This window comes from Archocentrus centrarchus, chromosome 9, assembly GCF_007364275.1.
Source record: "Archocentrus centrarchus isolate MPI-CPG fArcCen1 chromosome 9, fArcCen1, whole genome shotgun sequence".
Lineage (NCBI taxonomy): Eukaryota > Metazoa > Chordata > Actinopteri > Cichliformes > Cichlidae > Archocentrus > Archocentrus centrarchus.
In genome coordinates, this window is record NC_044354.1 from 6,388,419 (window position 1) to 6,406,939 (window position 18,521).

The 18,521-nt window shown below is 40.7% G+C and overlaps 1 protein-coding gene across 1 annotated transcript in view; it reads right to left on the reverse strand.

Annotated features, from left to right (window-relative positions):
* Positions 1-488: 488 nt before the first annotated feature.
* Positions 489-18,521, reverse strand: part of LOC115785637 (septin-5-like) — a 33,117-nt gene continuing 15,084 nt past the window's right edge. Inside the window, 10 exon segments of the mRNA XM_030737406.1 lie at positions 489-1,628; positions 5,330-5,432; positions 5,580-5,715; positions 5,812-5,908; positions 7,548-7,649; positions 7,736-7,850; positions 8,020-8,154; positions 8,267-8,390; positions 9,754-9,840; positions 10,176-10,266. Coding sequence (XP_030593266.1) covers positions 1,566-1,628; positions 5,330-5,432; positions 5,580-5,715; positions 5,812-5,908; positions 7,548-7,649; positions 7,736-7,850; positions 8,020-8,154; positions 8,267-8,390; positions 9,754-9,840; positions 10,176-10,266 — 1,053 coding nt within the window. The 3' untranslated portion in view covers positions 489-1,565.

Genomic DNA, 18,521 nt, shown 5'->3' on the forward strand with positions numbered 1-18,521 from the left:
TTTCAGTTAGTTTGCAGATACAAATTGGTAACACAAAATCAAATTAACAAATGAATATTTGTTATTATAGGTAAAAAAAAGACATTTCATGCTACTGAGCTGCATATAAAGCAGTTAAAATTCAACAGTATTAGAATAATGAGTACTTTCACCTTTACCGCCTTAAGTCTATAGGCCACAGGCTTATTAAAACGCAATTATTTTTACACTGTGATACTTCAGTAATAATAAAAAGTACCAGAGTTCTTCTGAGATATTTCTGTCTTTCATAATCTTCTTGTGTATTTCTGCTCTGACCAGCAGGAAGAAGATGGTGTGTGCAAAGGAAAAATGGCTGCAGGAGATAAATACAAATCAGCAGATAAAGTCCCAGCAGCGGCTCCAGCTCCGGGTCCTGCTGCTCGGACTCTGGTGTGCGGAAGTGACACAGGATGTTGTACGAGTTTCCTGAGAAACAACACTGAAGCAGCGAGGCCAGACTGACGAGAAACAGGAGTTTATTTGTCACAACTTTGAAAACGGGACACAGACTGAGCTCACCGCCTTCAGGCAAAAATATGTACAGCTCATCAGCATCAGAGTCTACACACACACACACACACACACACACACACACACACACACACACACACACACACACACACTCACTCTCTCTCTCACACAGGGGACGCACAACTTTGGTGGGATAATTCACTTCCAAGGAGACATATTTAAAACAGAAGCGCACAGTATTTGCTCCTCATTACTGATCCTGCAGTGGTAACAAAGCGTCCTGATGCGTTAAATTCAACAACAGGGCATCGGCTACAAAGCGGTAAAAATAGGCCCACAGCATTTAGAGGATATAAGTAATGACAACATGCTTGCACATGCATCCTGTACTGCACAAATTCTCATTATGTCAGAGACTCACCATTCATAGTTGCCACTGGCTAAAGGTGCATTAGCAGCTCAGCCAGCACAGAGGAGCAGAAGACTATCACGAGCTGTACGCAAAAAAAAACGCCAACTAAAGGTATTTTTGAGCAAATGAATAAGAGCTAAAATCTGATTTTAGTAAAAGAAAAGTCACTGTGATACCTTTTTTAAGGAGTTTTATGGAAGGTTACCTGGTGATATTAAAGGAAATTTCATGATCATTCACACACCAAAACACGCTACCGCATAATAGAAAACAATATCTATGTTCAAAATCTAAACATCACCAAGAACTTACATTTCATTACAAAACATCTCGCAGCAAACACCCTGACATCAAATCCAAAAAGTTTAGCACTGCATTTATAAATTAGATACACTGAGTTATTAAATTATGTGTTTATATCTTATATAAGACCACAGGGAGGGGCTCAAAATGGGAAAATGGATAGTTTCAGAGCAAGGAAAAAAAAAAAAACACCCTCCAGGCAAACAAACTATACAAAGCACCAAACTGAAGATAAATGTACAGCCAGAGTTGCCGCTAACGCTTGATATCCATATTCAAAGTCTGCAGGTCTCACTGTCGTTAGGGAGAGAAACAGCAGGTGGCGCTGCAGCACAGCGCAGCTCTAATCTGGGAGCCATCACTGCTCTTTGTCGTGCATCTGTTGCTGCATCTTGTTCAGCATCTCCTGCATCCTCTTCAGCTGGAGACAGAGAGGAAAGCAGATTAAAAACTGTCACTTGGTTCACAGAAATTTTAATCCAAGATAGAAGCATTCAGATCATATGATACTAAAAATAACCTTTTAATTAAATGCAGATTAAAACAGCTGTGGATTTAAATGTTTTGCAGGAACACTTAACAGTAATCCCAAAAAAGCTGGTATTAAATACACAATTACATATATTATGGATTAAAAGTAGGATTTCAATCCTAAATTAAGTGTGGTTGTAAAGGGACTGACAGAGGCGGTGGCATTTAAACAATGCTCATATGGTTCTAAGGGGCCCTAAGTATATACAGAAAACATCCTCCACACTCTTACAACACCAGCAGCAGCTTGACTGTTGACACAGGGCAAGATGGACCCATGCTTTCATGTTGTTTACATCAAATTGTGACCCTACCCTCTGAGTGTCGCAGCGGAAATCAAAATTCATCAGATCAGGCAACATTTTTCCAAACTTCCAAACCAATTTTGGTGAGTCGATGTGAACTGTAGCCTCAGTTTCCTGTTCTTAGCTGACAGGTGTGGTACATGCTGTGGTCTTCTGCTGCTGTAGCCCATCTGCTTCAAGGTTTGACATGTTGTGCATAGAGCTGAGGTGCCTTTAATGAGCAGCTATTTGAGTTGCTTGTAACCCAGATTAATTTGATCTAATATGAAGTGTATTTTGCACATTTGAACATTGTCTCTAAATAAGTATTAGCAGTTATAACTTCATTGCTGTTGTTTTGTACTTTTGTTTTTGTTGTATTGTTCCTTTATCAAATTTACCCGACAGCTGCTCACTGTGATCACAGCGCCACCCGCTGGCGGAAGAGAAAAAGCAGCAGTTTTGATCGACTGAATCAGAATCAGAATATCCTTTACTGCCATTTTGCAGCATATGCCACAATGAAATTGTGTAAGCACTCTATCTAATGTGGATTTGTTGAGTCAAAGCTGTTTTCCTTGCTGTCAGCATGCAACTCCCTCACGTTCTTCAATAAATATGCAGTTGAAGCCACTGATTTTTAGCCATGTGGAGATCTTAGTATTCAAAACCTGAGACTGCTTAACCGCGATGGCGACCCACCCCTAGGAGACTTGAACTTCCACTGAAGCATCCCGTTCCGGCTGGATCAGCTCACCTTCCAGATATCAAGAAACTGATTCACACCTATGAACTGTGGTAGGACTGCACCATAATGCCTGTCTTCTATCTAACATTCACACTCTGATGAACACATCAGAAAGCAACTTGGAGTTCAGTATCTTGCCCAAGAATTATTTGGCATGCAGACTGGAGCAGCCAGGGATTGAACCACCGAGCTTCGGATTAGCAAGTGTCCTGCGCCTTCTGAGCTTCAGCGACTCAGATCAGGCTTAAAATCAAACCTGAACTGGACAGGGAGAGAAATGTATTTTTTGATTGTTTGTTTTCTTATGTTATATATTGTATCCTGGGATTTGGTTGCATAAATCAATATGCGCTGGAAATTGTATGCATGTATATTCTATATATATTCTTCTATTTCCTGAAAGCAAATCGTCAGTTCAAAATTCACACTGGTCTGCGGTCTGCTATTTTAGAGCTTCCATTTATAAACTGCTCTTTCAAATCTAGACTCTGGTCCTATCTATCTGTTAATGTCTTCATTCCTACATACTGCTGCCTTCCTGTCAGCTCAAACCAACCTGGCCATTATTCTCTGACCTTTGAATTCAACAAGGCATTTTCACCCATAGATTTGTGGCACCTGTCCCAGAAGGGCTCTATTTAAGAAGCTACCCCAACACGTGGTGTAGTAAGCCGCAACCTATTTGTTCAGCTGAATCTCCTCTATTAGAAAATGATAGTTGTGGTTGTCACAGATGCACATAAGGGTGTTTAATTAGGTTGTTTCTGTAGCAACCCCTTAAACTTATGAGAAAAACATTTAAAAAAAAGCTCCCATTTTCTTTATTTTGCAGACATGCCACTGATACCAACTTGTATCTAAATGCTATATCCTTCATTTCAATCTAAATGTTTGCAAATTATCTAACTTGCATGTTAATTAATATTCACAAAATGTAGAATTTCATCAAATAAATTTTTTTCAATAGAAACTAATTAAAAATAACTTGATACAAATATTTTTACAAGTCATTTGATAACTGGTGAATGATCCATCTAAATATAATAAGATTATTGAAAAAAGGAGAAAAGGACTTTGTGAAGAATCCTAAAAGAAACAAAAAAACAGAGCCTATACACACTATTTTATCTCATGATATGGAAAGAAGAAAAGACTCACTTTTTGAAAGCATATATCCGCACACAGAAAGCATTTTGAAAGGGGGCATTAGTTTAGGATTTCACAAATCCTGCAGAGCTACCTATACCAGTGAGACAAACCGCTCACATTGCACAGGAAATAGAGCTTCATCCTCTACTGAAACATGTCCAATTACCTTGTTGCACACAAGGAATTCATTCCAGAAGACAAGCGGCTTGTTCTTGCTGGTGCCTTTCAAAATGGGGAAAGTGTGAAAGCACTCACTAGTCCCACTCTGCTGCCTCTACATGCTTTGGAAAGCACACAGGAGAAAGCCTACACCCAGCTTATACTTCATGCCACCCATATGAGCCAGAGTTATCCACAAGTAATTGTGTGGAAGTGATGATACTGATAGACTGGTCCTGCTTCTACACTTTATCAGTAACCACATGATCATCTCCAAAGTATACATGCATGCTGGGAAGGCTGTACGCTACAATGAGCCCTCCATTCCAGTAAATTGCAAACATTGCAGATGCTGTAGGCCTGCACGTATGCTGCAGTCTTCTTGCAGCTTGTTCCCTGACAGGCTACAACAAGTAGTTTCTACCAGACTGGCAAGAGAGGAGCCTACACAAAGCTGATCGATCTGGTGAAGAAGCATCCACAGGCACTGGGAGAATTTAGTGTGTCAGGAAATGAAGCAAAGGACACAGTCTCTGCAAGACAGTACATTCTGATGTTGTACAGAACGAAGCACAAGTGTACTGCCCTTCATTACTTGAGGCATTTCTTTGTTTCCACAACACATCGAGTAGCAGCCAGTCTACCACCACCTGAAAACTCTTTCAGAGAGCATGTGCTGAGAACAAGACTGCAGACCCTGGTCTGGAGATCTGGAGATCAAGTTGCTGTTTTTTGTGATGTGTTTTTTCTTATAAATTTAAGGAGTTGCCACAGAAACAACCTGATTAAACACCCTTTTGTGCATCTGGCACAACTATAACTGTCATTTTAAAATAGAGGGGATTCAGCTGAACAAAGATATATAGGTTGTGGCTTGCTATCCCGCCAGTTGGGGTTCATCACCCAAAGTTGGTCTATGCCACAGCTCTATAAATGCATTGAGCTGCTGCCATGTGATTGGCTGATGATATATTTGCGTTAACAAGCAGTTGAATGCTGTAGGTGACTAATAAAGGGAGTTAATAAAGTGACCAGTAAGTGTGATCTATTTTTAAAAAAACAGTGCTTTTACGAACATGTGAAATAATTAAATTGTCACTAATATTGATGGAAAAGTATTCAAAAATAACAAAGCACTTTTTTCTACTCTTTTTTGTTTTTTTTTTATGATGTTCTCATTTAAAATTTGCTGCATAACTATTCTTCTCCTGCTGAATGATTTTTATGCAGTTGCAAAAAGTTGCTTGGTACCTCCTCGTCTTTCATTTTGATCAGTTTCTCAGTGTCCACATCCGGAGTGGACAGCGGCAGGATGGGGATCGGGCTCTCCATACGGTTGTCCTGAGCCAGTTTACTGAGAGACAAAGAAGAAGGAGAAGAGGAATTAGATCTGTGCTGAAATCTGTAAACAGCAGCAGCTATCTAAGATGTTTAAAAGAAAAAAATCACACTTGCTGCTGTGCTTTTTATCGTGCTCTCATTTCTCAATGCACACACGTACCTGGTCATCTCCTGTATGCACTGCGCTCGGTAGTTTTCATAGTGGACGTCACAGGTTACGTCTTTGAGGTCGTGCATGTGTGAACGAATCAGCATGTTCCTCAGTTTCACAAAGTCGCAGTGTGACTGGTTTTCCACTGTGCAAAGAAACACGTGTCATTAATTATTAAGAGATGCAAACTGTTTCTAATTTGCGTTCAGGCTGAAGATGGAGAATATTTGATTGCACATACCTTCAACAATCCCCCAAGGGTACAGTCTTCCCCTCACTCTCTGTCCTCGGGCCTCCACCACTGTATTACTGCCAATCACAGCGAACGGGGTGCACTCCTGCACAAGGAGACACGGGGAAGAGTTGTTATTTTAACCCCTCTCTGCTCAGAGAAAGGTGTCTGTGCATGCAGGTACACACTGACAGTTATACACATTCCTAAAAGGCCACTGAGCAGCTCAAGAGAACTGTGACTATATTTGTTGAGACAGGTTAAAGACTGTTAGCTGTTTGTTTTCCTTGGACTGACTTTTTTTTTTTTTTTTTTTTTTAACCTAATCAGTGAGTTCATGCTCCAGGCCCACATCTATCCCCCCTGAGCTGCTGCCACATTTTAATTTCCAAGGAAAGTAAATATTGAGGAGCCCAAAATTCTTTAGAAACATACTCTAAAATTTAAAGGGGATCACATATATTTTTCCTTATTTTATATACTATATGGGCAAGTAATCCATATATCCTTATAAACCAAGACCTCATTTCAGGTTCTCACTGTGAGCACAGCATCCCCCACCTTACTGCTGTTCAAACCACGTGTTTGTGTGGGGTAGCCAATCAGAAATAAAATGGTTTAAAGGGAGGGTGGCCTTAAAGGGAAGGGAGCTAAAATGCATCAAGGCTCAGTATGAGGAAAATAAGGATTATTTTGAACTGTGAATCATGTAAAGTTACTCTAGTAGAATCTAAATGTTGGAGTTATGGTATAAATTCCATTCTGTTTATTATAAATTATCATATCTTCTGTTTGTATATTTTCTATAAGTTGTTTTATGTGCATATGATACTGTTGTTTTTATGTTTGAAATGGGAACACGTGGTGGTATTTCTTACAAAGGAAGTTGTAGTTACCTGCAGGCTGCTCTCAGCCTGCAGAGAACACATATAGGATACGTGTCTCGTATACGCCATGTTACATGCGCACATGTCACAGTATGCTTACGACCATATATGGTAAGGAAAAAGCCAAGAATGTTGTTTATTACATGCTGTAAACTGTGTTTGATGTAACCCACGTGATCTTATTGTGAAAATCAGAATAAAAGCGCTGCGCAGGAAGCAGTTCGCCGGGACAGATAACTTCCGCTCAGCTGAGAGCTGAGTTCAAGGAACGGATCTCTCCTCCTTGCGCAAGTTCAAAAGAGTTGTGTGTTTGTTCTCTGAGTTTTTAAAATGATCTGAACCTATCACTAAGAATTAAAAACATGGAGCTTGAAATTAGCATAAAACGTCCCTTTTAATAAATCTGTTTCTGTGTTTCATGTATACACCTAAATATGGTATTTACTTCCCACTCTTTCTCTGTCAGATCAGCTTCTGCCAGCTGAAGACTGCTCTGAATGACTTAACAAAGCACACAATCCAGCTGTCACACCCACTTCAATGTCTGGCAGTATCTCTAGGTCTATTTTCATTTTCTCCACAAAACAGCTTTTATAACTGTGGAGACTCTTCTAAAGTGAGCTCTGTTGTCCTTGTTTGAGCAATTTAATACAGACTCTGTTAACCATTAACATCTGGTGAAAACTCATGGAGTATGAGGCTGGTGGCCCACTCCATTAAGTATGCGTGAAAGCCATATAGTTGGTATTTCTTTAACTCCACATCCACGTTTGTTTAATAAGATGTGAAATGAGCTGAATCTGTAGCTACAGGTACAGTAAGTTGGTCACTCGCAGGTATCTGAGTGCCCAGCCTCACCTTCAGCTCTTTGTGCAGCTGTTTAAACTCCTCATCCTCGTCAGAGTCGCATTCAGGGAACTGGTACACTTTGATCCCAAACTTGTCTATTTCCTCTCTTATCTAGTCAAAGAAAGATCATATTTCATTCAGCAGCCTGCAAAGCAAACATCTTGTATTTGCTGTTGAGCTGCGGCGCCTCGACTCACTCTGTCTTTGAGCTTCTTTATCTCGGGTGTGAGGCAGTCGGCTTTTGCGATGAGTGGAATAATGTTCACTTATTCATGTAGAGCCTTCATGAACTCAACGTCCACCGGACGAAGCCTGGGGAAGGAAATCCAGGACAAGCAGGAGATTCAAAATCTCGGCTTCAAACGACACTTCTTTGTGTGTGTGTGTGTGTGTGTGTGTGTGTGTGTGTGTGTGTGTGTGTGTGTGTGTGTGTGTGTGTGTGTGTGTGTGTGTGTGTGTGTGCGTGCGTGCGTGCGATTACCCATGCCCAAATGGAGGGATGAAGTAGAGGCAGCAGTGGACCCTGTTGTCCTGGATGTTCTTTCTGTTCAACCCACTCTCATCCCTGAAGTATTGCTCAAACTGCTGATCTATGTAGTCTGTGATCGGCTTCCAGCTGCAACAAACACACACAAACAGACGGCTTTAGCTGCTCCTCCAGGTTCCCGTGAATTCAGTCAAGCAGTCTGAGTCAGGCACACGTCAGATCAGCGAGTGTTTAGGCTCACCACTCGTTGTTGTTGACAGCATCTCCAAACCCTGGCGTGTCCACAATGGTCAGCTTGAGCTTCACTCCTTTCTCCTCGATGTCTACAGTGTGTTTGATGATCTCCACGGTTTGATTAATGCGCTCTGCAAAGTATCAGCAATGAGGAGATGCAAGACAACTGAAGTGTGCAAGAACCCGTTCAGGCATACAGAAGTTGTTATAGTGCACTGTGATGGTGGAAAGTTGGTTTTTTTTTTTTTGTTTTTTTAAGCTTAGCTGGAGTGCTGTAGTCAATGGGGATTCAAATAAAGAAAAAAAAATTGATCATGTAATTAATAGTTTTGATTTCCTTTAATTTGTTAAAAAAAAAAACGTTATGAAATCATTACTTGGATACTTTACACATCTCACAGTCAATTTCAGGGTTTTATTCTAAGCCACTGGATAAGCAAGCGCACTTTTATGTTGTAGACAACAAAAATACAACAAAAATAAACTAAACAGGAGTTTGATAGAAACTGTACCTAATTTTATAATGAAAATATTTATGACAGACAGGAGACTACGGCTACAGGTTGTTGATCTGTCTCCTCCCTCTGTGTGTGTGTGTTTTTTAAACTGTCTATGATTATTGTGTGCAGGCCACCGTGCTATTACCAGGTGCAAGCCCGTCATTTGGTCTTTCTCCGCCTGCTTGCCCGTCTCGTCGGTCCCCTGCGCCTCCCACAGCAGGGCTGCTCGGGGTGCTATTATAAAGGCTAGCACTCATTCAGCTGTGTTTCCTTGCATGCAGTCTGACTCGTGCCTCATTGTTGTTATCAGATTAAGGAGTGGTTACTCATTACTGGTACTTTTCTATTTAAACTTACAGCACCCAGAGTGTACAGTCTGCTGGCTGCTAAATGTAATATTGTGTAAGTCCATCTGAGGCAGGACCCGGCGGTCTTATATACAGTTGGTCAGACATCATCCTGTGTTAGACACACTAGTTTTAGGGGTGCTGCTCACCACTGTAGTTTTTATTTTGTTTACCTGGGTTAATTGCTCAGCTGAGGGTAATTATAAAACTCAGCAGTTTCTCGCTTTCTCATTCAGGTCATTTGTGTGAACTTGTTGTTCATTACATTTTGATTTATTTACAGAGCACAGCTCCACCCACTGAGCCACACACTACACACGTTACTGATGACAACTTTTGGATTTTTAATTAATTTACTTTTCATATAAGTCACGCGTGGTCTCCATATTTTTTCCTTCACTTTGAGCCAGAGAAGTGATACTTACAACAGTGACAGTAACAAGATTTGTCCAAAAGTAACTTCTATCATATTCACATGTTGTTGTTTAGGAACATCCAATAAAAAAACAAAAACAAAGATTAAATAAAAGAAATCAGCAGATATGGGCAATTAAATGGGGCCTTAAAGAGTGCATTAGATATCCAGGAAGCAATGCATTTATCATGACTGATGCAGAGAAATAATAATAAAGAGCCCAAGGACTCACCCTCAGCATTCAGTAGTTTCCGGTCTTTGTAGAGGTCTGTGAGGAACAGGCTGTTAACAAGAGTGGATTTTCCCATACCAGACTCTCCTGCAGGACGCACACAAACACACAGACAGACATACAGATCATTATCATGTGCGTACATTTAACTCCATGAACTGAATCCAAATGAACTTAGTAACAACTTTAATAAGAACACTAGACTCTAACTAATGTAGCCCTGCAATGATCCATCCTTCACAAAGGTTGTTCTCTTAAAAATTTGCTTATCCACCCTGATTATGTCGTAGATTGGCAAAATATTAGAGACACCTTATCACTGTGACTTTAAATGTATTGTGGAGATACTTTAGTTTTAACTAAGTGTACCTAATAAACCTTCAGCTGAGTGTAAATTAGGCAATATTCAGCTTGAAACAGACCTGCCACCATCAGCGTGAAGTCGAAGCCTTTCTTCACAGACTTCCGGTGGACCTGGTTTGGCAGAGTTGCAAAGCCTACGTACTGTTTCTCCTGGAGCAGAAAAGAGGACACAAAGAAGAAGACAGAGGCATTCAGTGATGTTTATACTGCACTTTGTCACAGAATGTGTCAAAAATGTAGTCATAACAATTTATTGATGTTATTATCAGACTTTCTAACAAAGCAAAACAATTTGTCAATAAAACAAACAGACGTTTTCCATCATTTTTTTCTCTTCACTTTAAGGCCCGAGTTTTCGGATCGCCGATAGCAGTGAATATTTTTCCCAAACACATCTGCACATTTATCCTGAACTGCAGAATTGATTCAAAATTTGGCTGTTTCATCTCAGCCACAGGTGCACTTTATATAAGGGAGATGTCAGGTGTGCTGTCAGGTGTGCTGTGAGATTTGGACCATGTCTGCTGGGCCTGTATCAGAGATGTAGGTGACAGCATTAGCTCAGTGTCAGGCACGGGTGTGTGTCTGTCATACAGGGCAAATTCTTGGCAGATTAATCAACCATGAAAATAATCATTGTTTTGATTAGTTATTTATTTACTTGGTTGATTAGAAATTTTGGACTATTTAGCTGTTGTGTTGCGTGGCCCTTGTGTTTCTTATAATTATCCTCATTAACCTACTTTGTTTCTCTCTTTTTTCCCTTGTAATGGCTTACTGGAAAGACTCCCCTGCATGCACATAAAACTTCCTCTCACTCTTTTCTCCACCAGTACCAACCTTTGTCTTCAGTTGCTTTTTGCATTTTTGTTTTATTCATTATTAGTTTAGTTGGGTAGTCTTATTTTTGGTCTTGTTATTTTAGTTTAGAACCACTGGTTTGGGGCGAAGCCTGACTCTGGTAACCTGCTGCATGGCTGTTTTGTTTTGTTTTTGCCAGGGCTCTAAGTAATAGTCTTTAAACTAAATCTTCAAACTGCAGCAGCTTTGTGGCGTCTTATGTTGGGTTCCTCTCAGCCATGTGCTGTAATATAGGTGATATCCAATGCTTGTTTCTTTGTTACAGTGATGGCTTTGATTGGGCTGTTGATTCTTTATATAATGCAATTTAAATATAATCAGCAAATCATGTATTAATATACATTAATGTCAAATATGGCTTAACTGAGTCAGAAGGGGGTTCGTCAGTTATCCAAAAGAAGCTACTTTTGGCTGCTCCCTTGACACAAGGGCCACAGCAGGTAGGAGTTATTATGCCAGATGCCCTTCCTGATTCAGGATTAGTTATCCAGCAGTAAATAAAGTAATTAAAATTAGCTTCATTAAAGGGATGTGAATGATGTGTAATAGTTAGCATATTTGCCTTACATGTGAAAGATCCTAATTTGATACTGGAAGGGGCGAGAAACCCAAACTCAGGGGTCACAAGCTGGTGTACACCTAGTGCCGGTCCCAAGCCCGGATAAATGGGAGGGTTGTATCAGGAGGCTGTCCGGTGTAAAGTCTGTGCCAAATCAAATATGAGGATCCATTAGCTGTGGTGATCCCTTGGGAAATCAGGGACCAAAAGTATTGAGCCACACCTCTTTTGACCTTTGAATTCAGGTGTTTTTAGTCCCTTTTCCGCAGGTGTAAAAAAAATTAAGCACCTCGCCTGGCACTGCTTTACAAACACGAATGTGAAAGAGTGGTTTACTCTAAAGAGCTCACTGAAGCACGGTGCTGTAACAGGATGTCACCGTTGCAATAAGTCAGTTTGTGAAACTTCCTCCCTCCTAGATAGTCCACAATTAGCTGCAAGTGGTATTATTGCAAAGTGGTATTACAGCAACTCAGCCGAGTCACCCGGTGCTCGGGTGCATAATGTATAAAGGTCACCAACGGTCTGCTGGCTCAATAGCTCCAGAGATCCAAACCTCCTCTGGCATGAACATCAGCACAAAAACAGTAAGCCGGGAGCTTCACGTCATGGCTGAGCAGCTCCTGTAGGTGCAATGTGTTGATGGTCTGCTATTTTTATCCATGTAGTATACTTCATGAGTTTGATTAGTACTTTAAGCTTATTTTGATGTTTATAGTCTTGTACTTTAGTAAACTCTGCAGGATTTTTACCAGAAATATTTTGCCTGAAAAACAGTTTAAATAGTGAACTGATCCAAAAAGTCACCAACTGAATTGCTGTTATTTGACTTTTGATTTTAACTGAATAATCGACTAATCAGTTCAGGCCTACAATAAAACCCCCAAAAATGTGAAAAGCAGAGGCAGAAACCAAATAACTGTGAGAGAGCGCCGAGGGATTTTAATGTGAAGACAAAATGGATCTGGCAGCTCCAATAAAATCACCACAACAGACAGACGAGGTCTATAATACAGAAAATCTACAACTGCGTGGAAAAACACGTGCAGCTGAGAATAACCAGTGTCTCAGAGTTTCCACCGAATCTCTCAGAGAAACACAAAGAGAACCACAGGATACCAGGCTCTCACTGTGACAGGCAGCAGTAACTTCAGTATCCTGGTGCATCTGGCTGAACGTCATCTTTACACCACAGTACGACACGCTGACATGTGTGGATATAAATACGCACCCGTGGCCCGCAGGGAGCATTCACACACGGACAGAAGCTGCATTCAACGGGCCTGAAAAGCTCTTTTTCACTCTGCAAACACACGATCCAAACACGCAGTCAGTGGACTCATACGCTGTCATAACTTGTCATAGGCATTTCCGAAACCCCCCTCGGGTGAGGATCCCATTTATAAAAGAACACACACACACACACACACGAAAGAAAAACCACAAGCTGTGCAATAAGAGAAGACACTTGCCAAAGAGCCAGAGGTGTAAGAATGAGAAAACTGCTGAGAAAGCTGCACATAAATCAGTGAGTAATCTCAGTAGTAACACTGACGCTATGTAAAAATATGCAGGTCGAAACTAAACTCAAAAACCTCCACAGCAAGGAGCAATAACAGCAAACAGATGCTGAAACAGAGACCACAGGTGTGGGGGTGTTTCTAACTCACCCCGTTATCTGTTGCTCTTTTTTCACTTTATATTTGTATAATTTTCTGACATCTTTCCCGGTCTTTTGCTTTTCTTCACACATTTCTTACCATAAATCCAACCCTTTACCTTCTGTCTGGCTGTTCTCACTCGTGGGCACAGCAGCCGTTCCACCAGTTTTTCTTGCAGCATGATGGCATCCATCCTAAACCGCTCCGACACTGACAGACCAAAATAGCCACTGGTCTCAGAAAGTTAAAAAACAGCCCAGCGGGGAAATGGAAAAGCAGATTTGAACGCTCAAGACCTTGTTAACTTTGTCTCTAACACACTACCACAAGTTATGGTCTTTAAATGTGTTCCTCCTACTCTCTTCTTGAATCCCTTGCTTTTCTCTTTCCCTTTGTTTCTTTATTTCTTTCTCTTCTCTGCCCTTCAGCGGTCTCACATTCCCTGCTCAGACAGGTATGGAGAAATTCTCGCTGAGAGAGAGCAAGAGAGCGGGAGCAAGAGAGAGGTGGCAATTTGAGGGAGGAAACATGGGAGGGATAGAAGAAACGAAGGTCTAAAAGAAACTCATTCATTCAGTCTGTATTCCCTCCCCCAGCTCCAACAGCACAAAAATAAATCCTTACACTGGGAGAGATTACCAAAAGCTCACAGAGAGAGACAGAAGGGGAGATAAAGTGTGCTGTATTGAAAAGTTCTTTATTGAAACGTGCAGAATGATAAAAGAACTTGTTTGAACTTGATGGTAACAAAAGCTGCAGTGCAAACAAATGATGAAGATGAAAAATGCTGCAAGTTCAGGCCTGTGGAGTAAGACAATCAGATAATTGAGGAAATTCACTTATCAGTCAAGTAAAAGCTCTGAATCTGTGCTTCATGCTGCTTTAACTATTAGCCCAGAGATCCGTGTTTTACTGTAGATTTGCAGTGAGAGGACCACGATACAGTAAACATATTCCATTATGAGTCAATATTCTGCATTCAAACTTACACTTAATTCAATGTACAACGGTAACAGCAAAAATGTTAATAATTACATAAAAGCGCTGCAAAAAGTGCACGTGTGACTGATATTTTTACATGATTTACTGAGTATTTGAATATTTTACTGGTCTGATGGGTCATGAGGTGCAGTTTACTGTTTTTTGTTTTGTTTTTTTTAAATACTTGATAATTTAAACAACTTTTTATAAGGTATTAAAAAAATGTATGTGAGAAGACCCAGTAGCCTCGTGGATGAGGTGCATATCACTTGATGCAAATTTTGTCATCAGTGATTCGCTGCCAGTCTGATTCTTGGCCAGTCAGACCCTTCGATGCATGTTTTTCATGTTCTCTCATTTTCGTGTTCTCACACTTCCCGTCTGTCTGCACTGAGACATCTGAATAAAAATAGCAAAACGATTTGGCAAAAATGGCACAAAAGATAAGATATACTTTATTTTTCCTAAAAGCTGGGAAATTCCTGTGTAACAGCAGCCAAAACACTTATGACAAATGAGCTTAAACGAAGTAGGGTATCTCAGTAAGAAGATGAATATGACCAAACCTGACAAGGTAACCAAAATGTCAGTGATGTGGAAGCTCATCTGATTCATGATCGGTCACAATCTGCAGGTTATTGTAATGTGTGAAATACAGAATTAATTTCTTATCATTTGTTGACACACTAATTCAGTGAGAGGTCATGGAAGCTCACGATCCAGGACAAACTGATCGTGTTCACCACCAAGTTAAAGTGTGTGAGCTCAACAGTATCATGACTACATGGTCAGTCGTGACCGCGGCCATAAAAAGCATGAAGATATGCAAATACATTATCATGAGAATGGAAGGACGGACAGCCAGTGGAAGCCTCACCGTGGCAGGATGAGTTAAAATTACTATAGTATACTATAGTATAGTATAGTATACTATAATAATAATAGTAATAACAAGTAAAATAAAGGTGCTCAATAGCTAAATAAAATATCATCAAACACTTTGTTAAAAAGATGCTTATATTAAAATAAAGCAGCTCTATCAGCAAACTAATACACAATATGAACACTGTAATCAAATCGTTTTTAACCACTGTATTCTACATGAAGATCAGACCGCATTTCATGATTTCATGATAACACCAAAGGGTTCAAACAGTTTGAAGTTCTGCATTGTGTAAAAGCCCATTAAAATAAAATTTTCTTCATCAGCCTGTATGCTTAGAAGCGCTCATCAGCTTCTCGGTGTGGCTTCATATTCACCGAGTGATATCAGTGTTCTGATCACTGATCAAGAAAACGTGTTCACCCCCCACACCATCATGTGTTGTGTACTTTAAATAATTCAAGTTGATTTTTTAGGTCAGTGAATAAATCATTTTTTTTGTGATGTATACTCATGGGGTCATTTTCAGCTGGAATTGTGCATGTATACATGGACTGGTTTAAACTGCTGGTCTGTACTAAAATAAGAAGGATGTAAAGATATCTACTGTGGGCACTGTAGGAGAGAGAGAGAGAGAGAGAGAGTGAGTGTGTGTGTGTGTGTGTGTGTGTGTGTGTGTGTGTGTGTGTGCGTGGAGGTAAATGAGGTACATTTCATGGCAGAGGTTGGACTCGATTGATTCCAGATGTGACCGTGCTGTGCAGATGTCAGCGTACGATGGCATGGGTGTGTTCGACTTGTACATGACGTGGGCGGCAGAGCTTAAATGAAATAACAGAAGCTGGACTTTCTTATTTTTTTAACCCTCTTTTCTTTCCCAAAAGAGGCGTGCCTCGCAGTGACGCCACGTACGGCATGTGACCACCTCGCTCTACGCCACTGGAGGGAGACAGAGGACTCAACTTGGAAAAAAACTTAATATATTTTGGGGGGGGTCAGCTGGGAGGAAGCAGATTGAAATGTCAATGATGAGTTTACGACGTGGTAGACAGAGGTGTGTAAGTGTGTGTGTGTGTGGGGGGGGGGGGGGGGGGGGGGGGCAGTGGGAGGGTCAATCATAATAAAAGAAAGGAACAGATGTCTTAAAATGTTCTTACAATAGCCACCCGGCTAAACCCCCCACCGTCAGTCTTTCACAGTGGCCAGCTGTCCCTTTCTCTCTCTGTCTCTCTCTCTCAAACACACACACACACACACACACACACACACACACACACACACACACACACACACACACACACACACACACACACTCCTGTTGTCACTTGACAAAATATTTTAATATTTAAACCTTTGGCTTTACCGATTGCTGAGTAATCTTTTCTTTCATGTGTTCATCTTAACTTCACAGGTAACACCAAATAAACACTTTAACTAAATATTACACAGCAGATGAACTTAATTATAAACTTTTAACATTTAACACATAAATGCAGCATACACAGGCCACAGCACTGGGATTATTTTAAAGGTACAAACTAGAACTAATATTATAAATATGACAACACTTGGGTTAAAAATACCAGTGTTTAAGGCTATTTTGAGACTATGTGCTCATACAGTACTCTCAGCAACAAAAATCAGATGCTAGTATCCTCATTATTGAAATCAATTGTATAATTTCAATTGTATAAAAAAGGCAATCAGAAAATGGAATTTTCTGATTGCCTTTTTTCTCATGGAATAAAGAAAATGATCATTCTGACTGACACACATCAAAAACTTCACATCTTTTCCAGAAAAAGTCAATATGGACTTCTCCAAAATCAGTGATAAAACTGGAAAACATCTGTAAAGCATTCGCAGCTCAGAAACACAAATCTGAGAATATCGGTCATTTTCACTCTTTACATCTCAAATTTTCAGTTGTAGCACCTGCCATTTAGTGTTTGAGATGCGTAAGATGTGCAGGATAAAACATCCTCCACTTTTCACTTCTATGTTTCAGTATTTTTTCCAGCTAACAAGAAGAAGAAGAGACTAGTTTGTTGTCAGATTATTATTGCAGGGTCTAAAAAGCTCTGTGTCTCCGGTTGTTTGTTTCCCAGTGTGTTGGACAGTCCCGTGGGGCAGAGACACAGAGATCAGCCAACCACTCTGCAGGCAGCACTCAACTTCCTCCTCTCAGTCATGCAAAGCTGTGGCCATAAAGGAAGAGACTCTCAAAGGGTCACAGCAGTCAACTCCTCTGCCACACAAACACGTGATATCTCATGCCATCACAGGAAGAAGAAGAGTTGCACAGTGATGAGACAGTTTGGTTGATGAAGACTTTCAAACTTCTCGTGAAAAACTTTTTCAGCCCGCAGAAACACAGCATCACTTCAAGCCGATTGTTTCTATAACATTGTGTTTATCAAGCAACTGTGTGCAAATGAAAGCTATAGTATCATCCTAAAATAGACACTGTACATTATTTCTTATATGTTGAAGTAACAGAAATGTGGTGGTCAAAAACTACTTAGAAAAACAAAGGTTAAGTAGTTGTGATTGTGAGTGTGAAACCACACACTCCTGGAAAGTCATCCTTTTCGAAACATAGAATTACCAAAACTCACAAAATGCAAACTGCATGCTGGATTTATTATGACCCAAAAGCAGCGAGTGATCCCATAAACTCATCAGTTTGCTCAGGGCTAGGGTAGTTTCCCCCACTCAGCAGATCACCACCCTCACAGAATGAGGGTGGTGAACTTCTACAGGGCCAGAAGTCTTTTTGCAACTGCAGGTATCATGCTCTGGTGGCCATTAAAAAAAGAAAAACTGCAGGTTAAAGGCACCAGCCTGTAGGTTATGTCCATGTTTCCTTTTATAATACCCAAAGGTCACAGCATTCTAGTGTCGGTTGTCATTTGAGGCTAAACACAGGCAGAAAGGTGATTTCCTACTACCTAAGAAGAATTATGGTAATTGAAAGTCACGTTAAGTGAAATCTTTCTAGCTATTGAAGTATTTCAGTATAGACTGAAGGTAGAAGGACCAAGACACAGATCAAGAATTACAGTAGAAATGTATGTAACTGCCCTCTCGAGCTGCTAGAGAAAAGAGAGTTTGCATCCAGTTATTTTCCTCCCTTCTTGCTCAAAACTTTGACAACGTGCCACGATCTTGAAAATCCGTCAGTTCAATTATGGTAATAATTTGTGTGTGCGCTCCCAGCTTAAAGCAGCCAGACGGCCTGCGATGGAGCTGTGCAGAGCGGTGACCTTTACTGCTCACTCCTCTGCGGCTCCCAGCCGTCCTGCTGACACTTTCACACCATTAACACTGAAAGCTTCCTCTGACACGCTGCTTGCTGACCGGATGGAGGCTCAGTGAGGCAAAGAGGCAGATGAGAGGGGGTAGGAGGGGCGAGGGTGGGTGAGACAAAGGAAGAGGGGGTGGAAAAACAACATGAAGA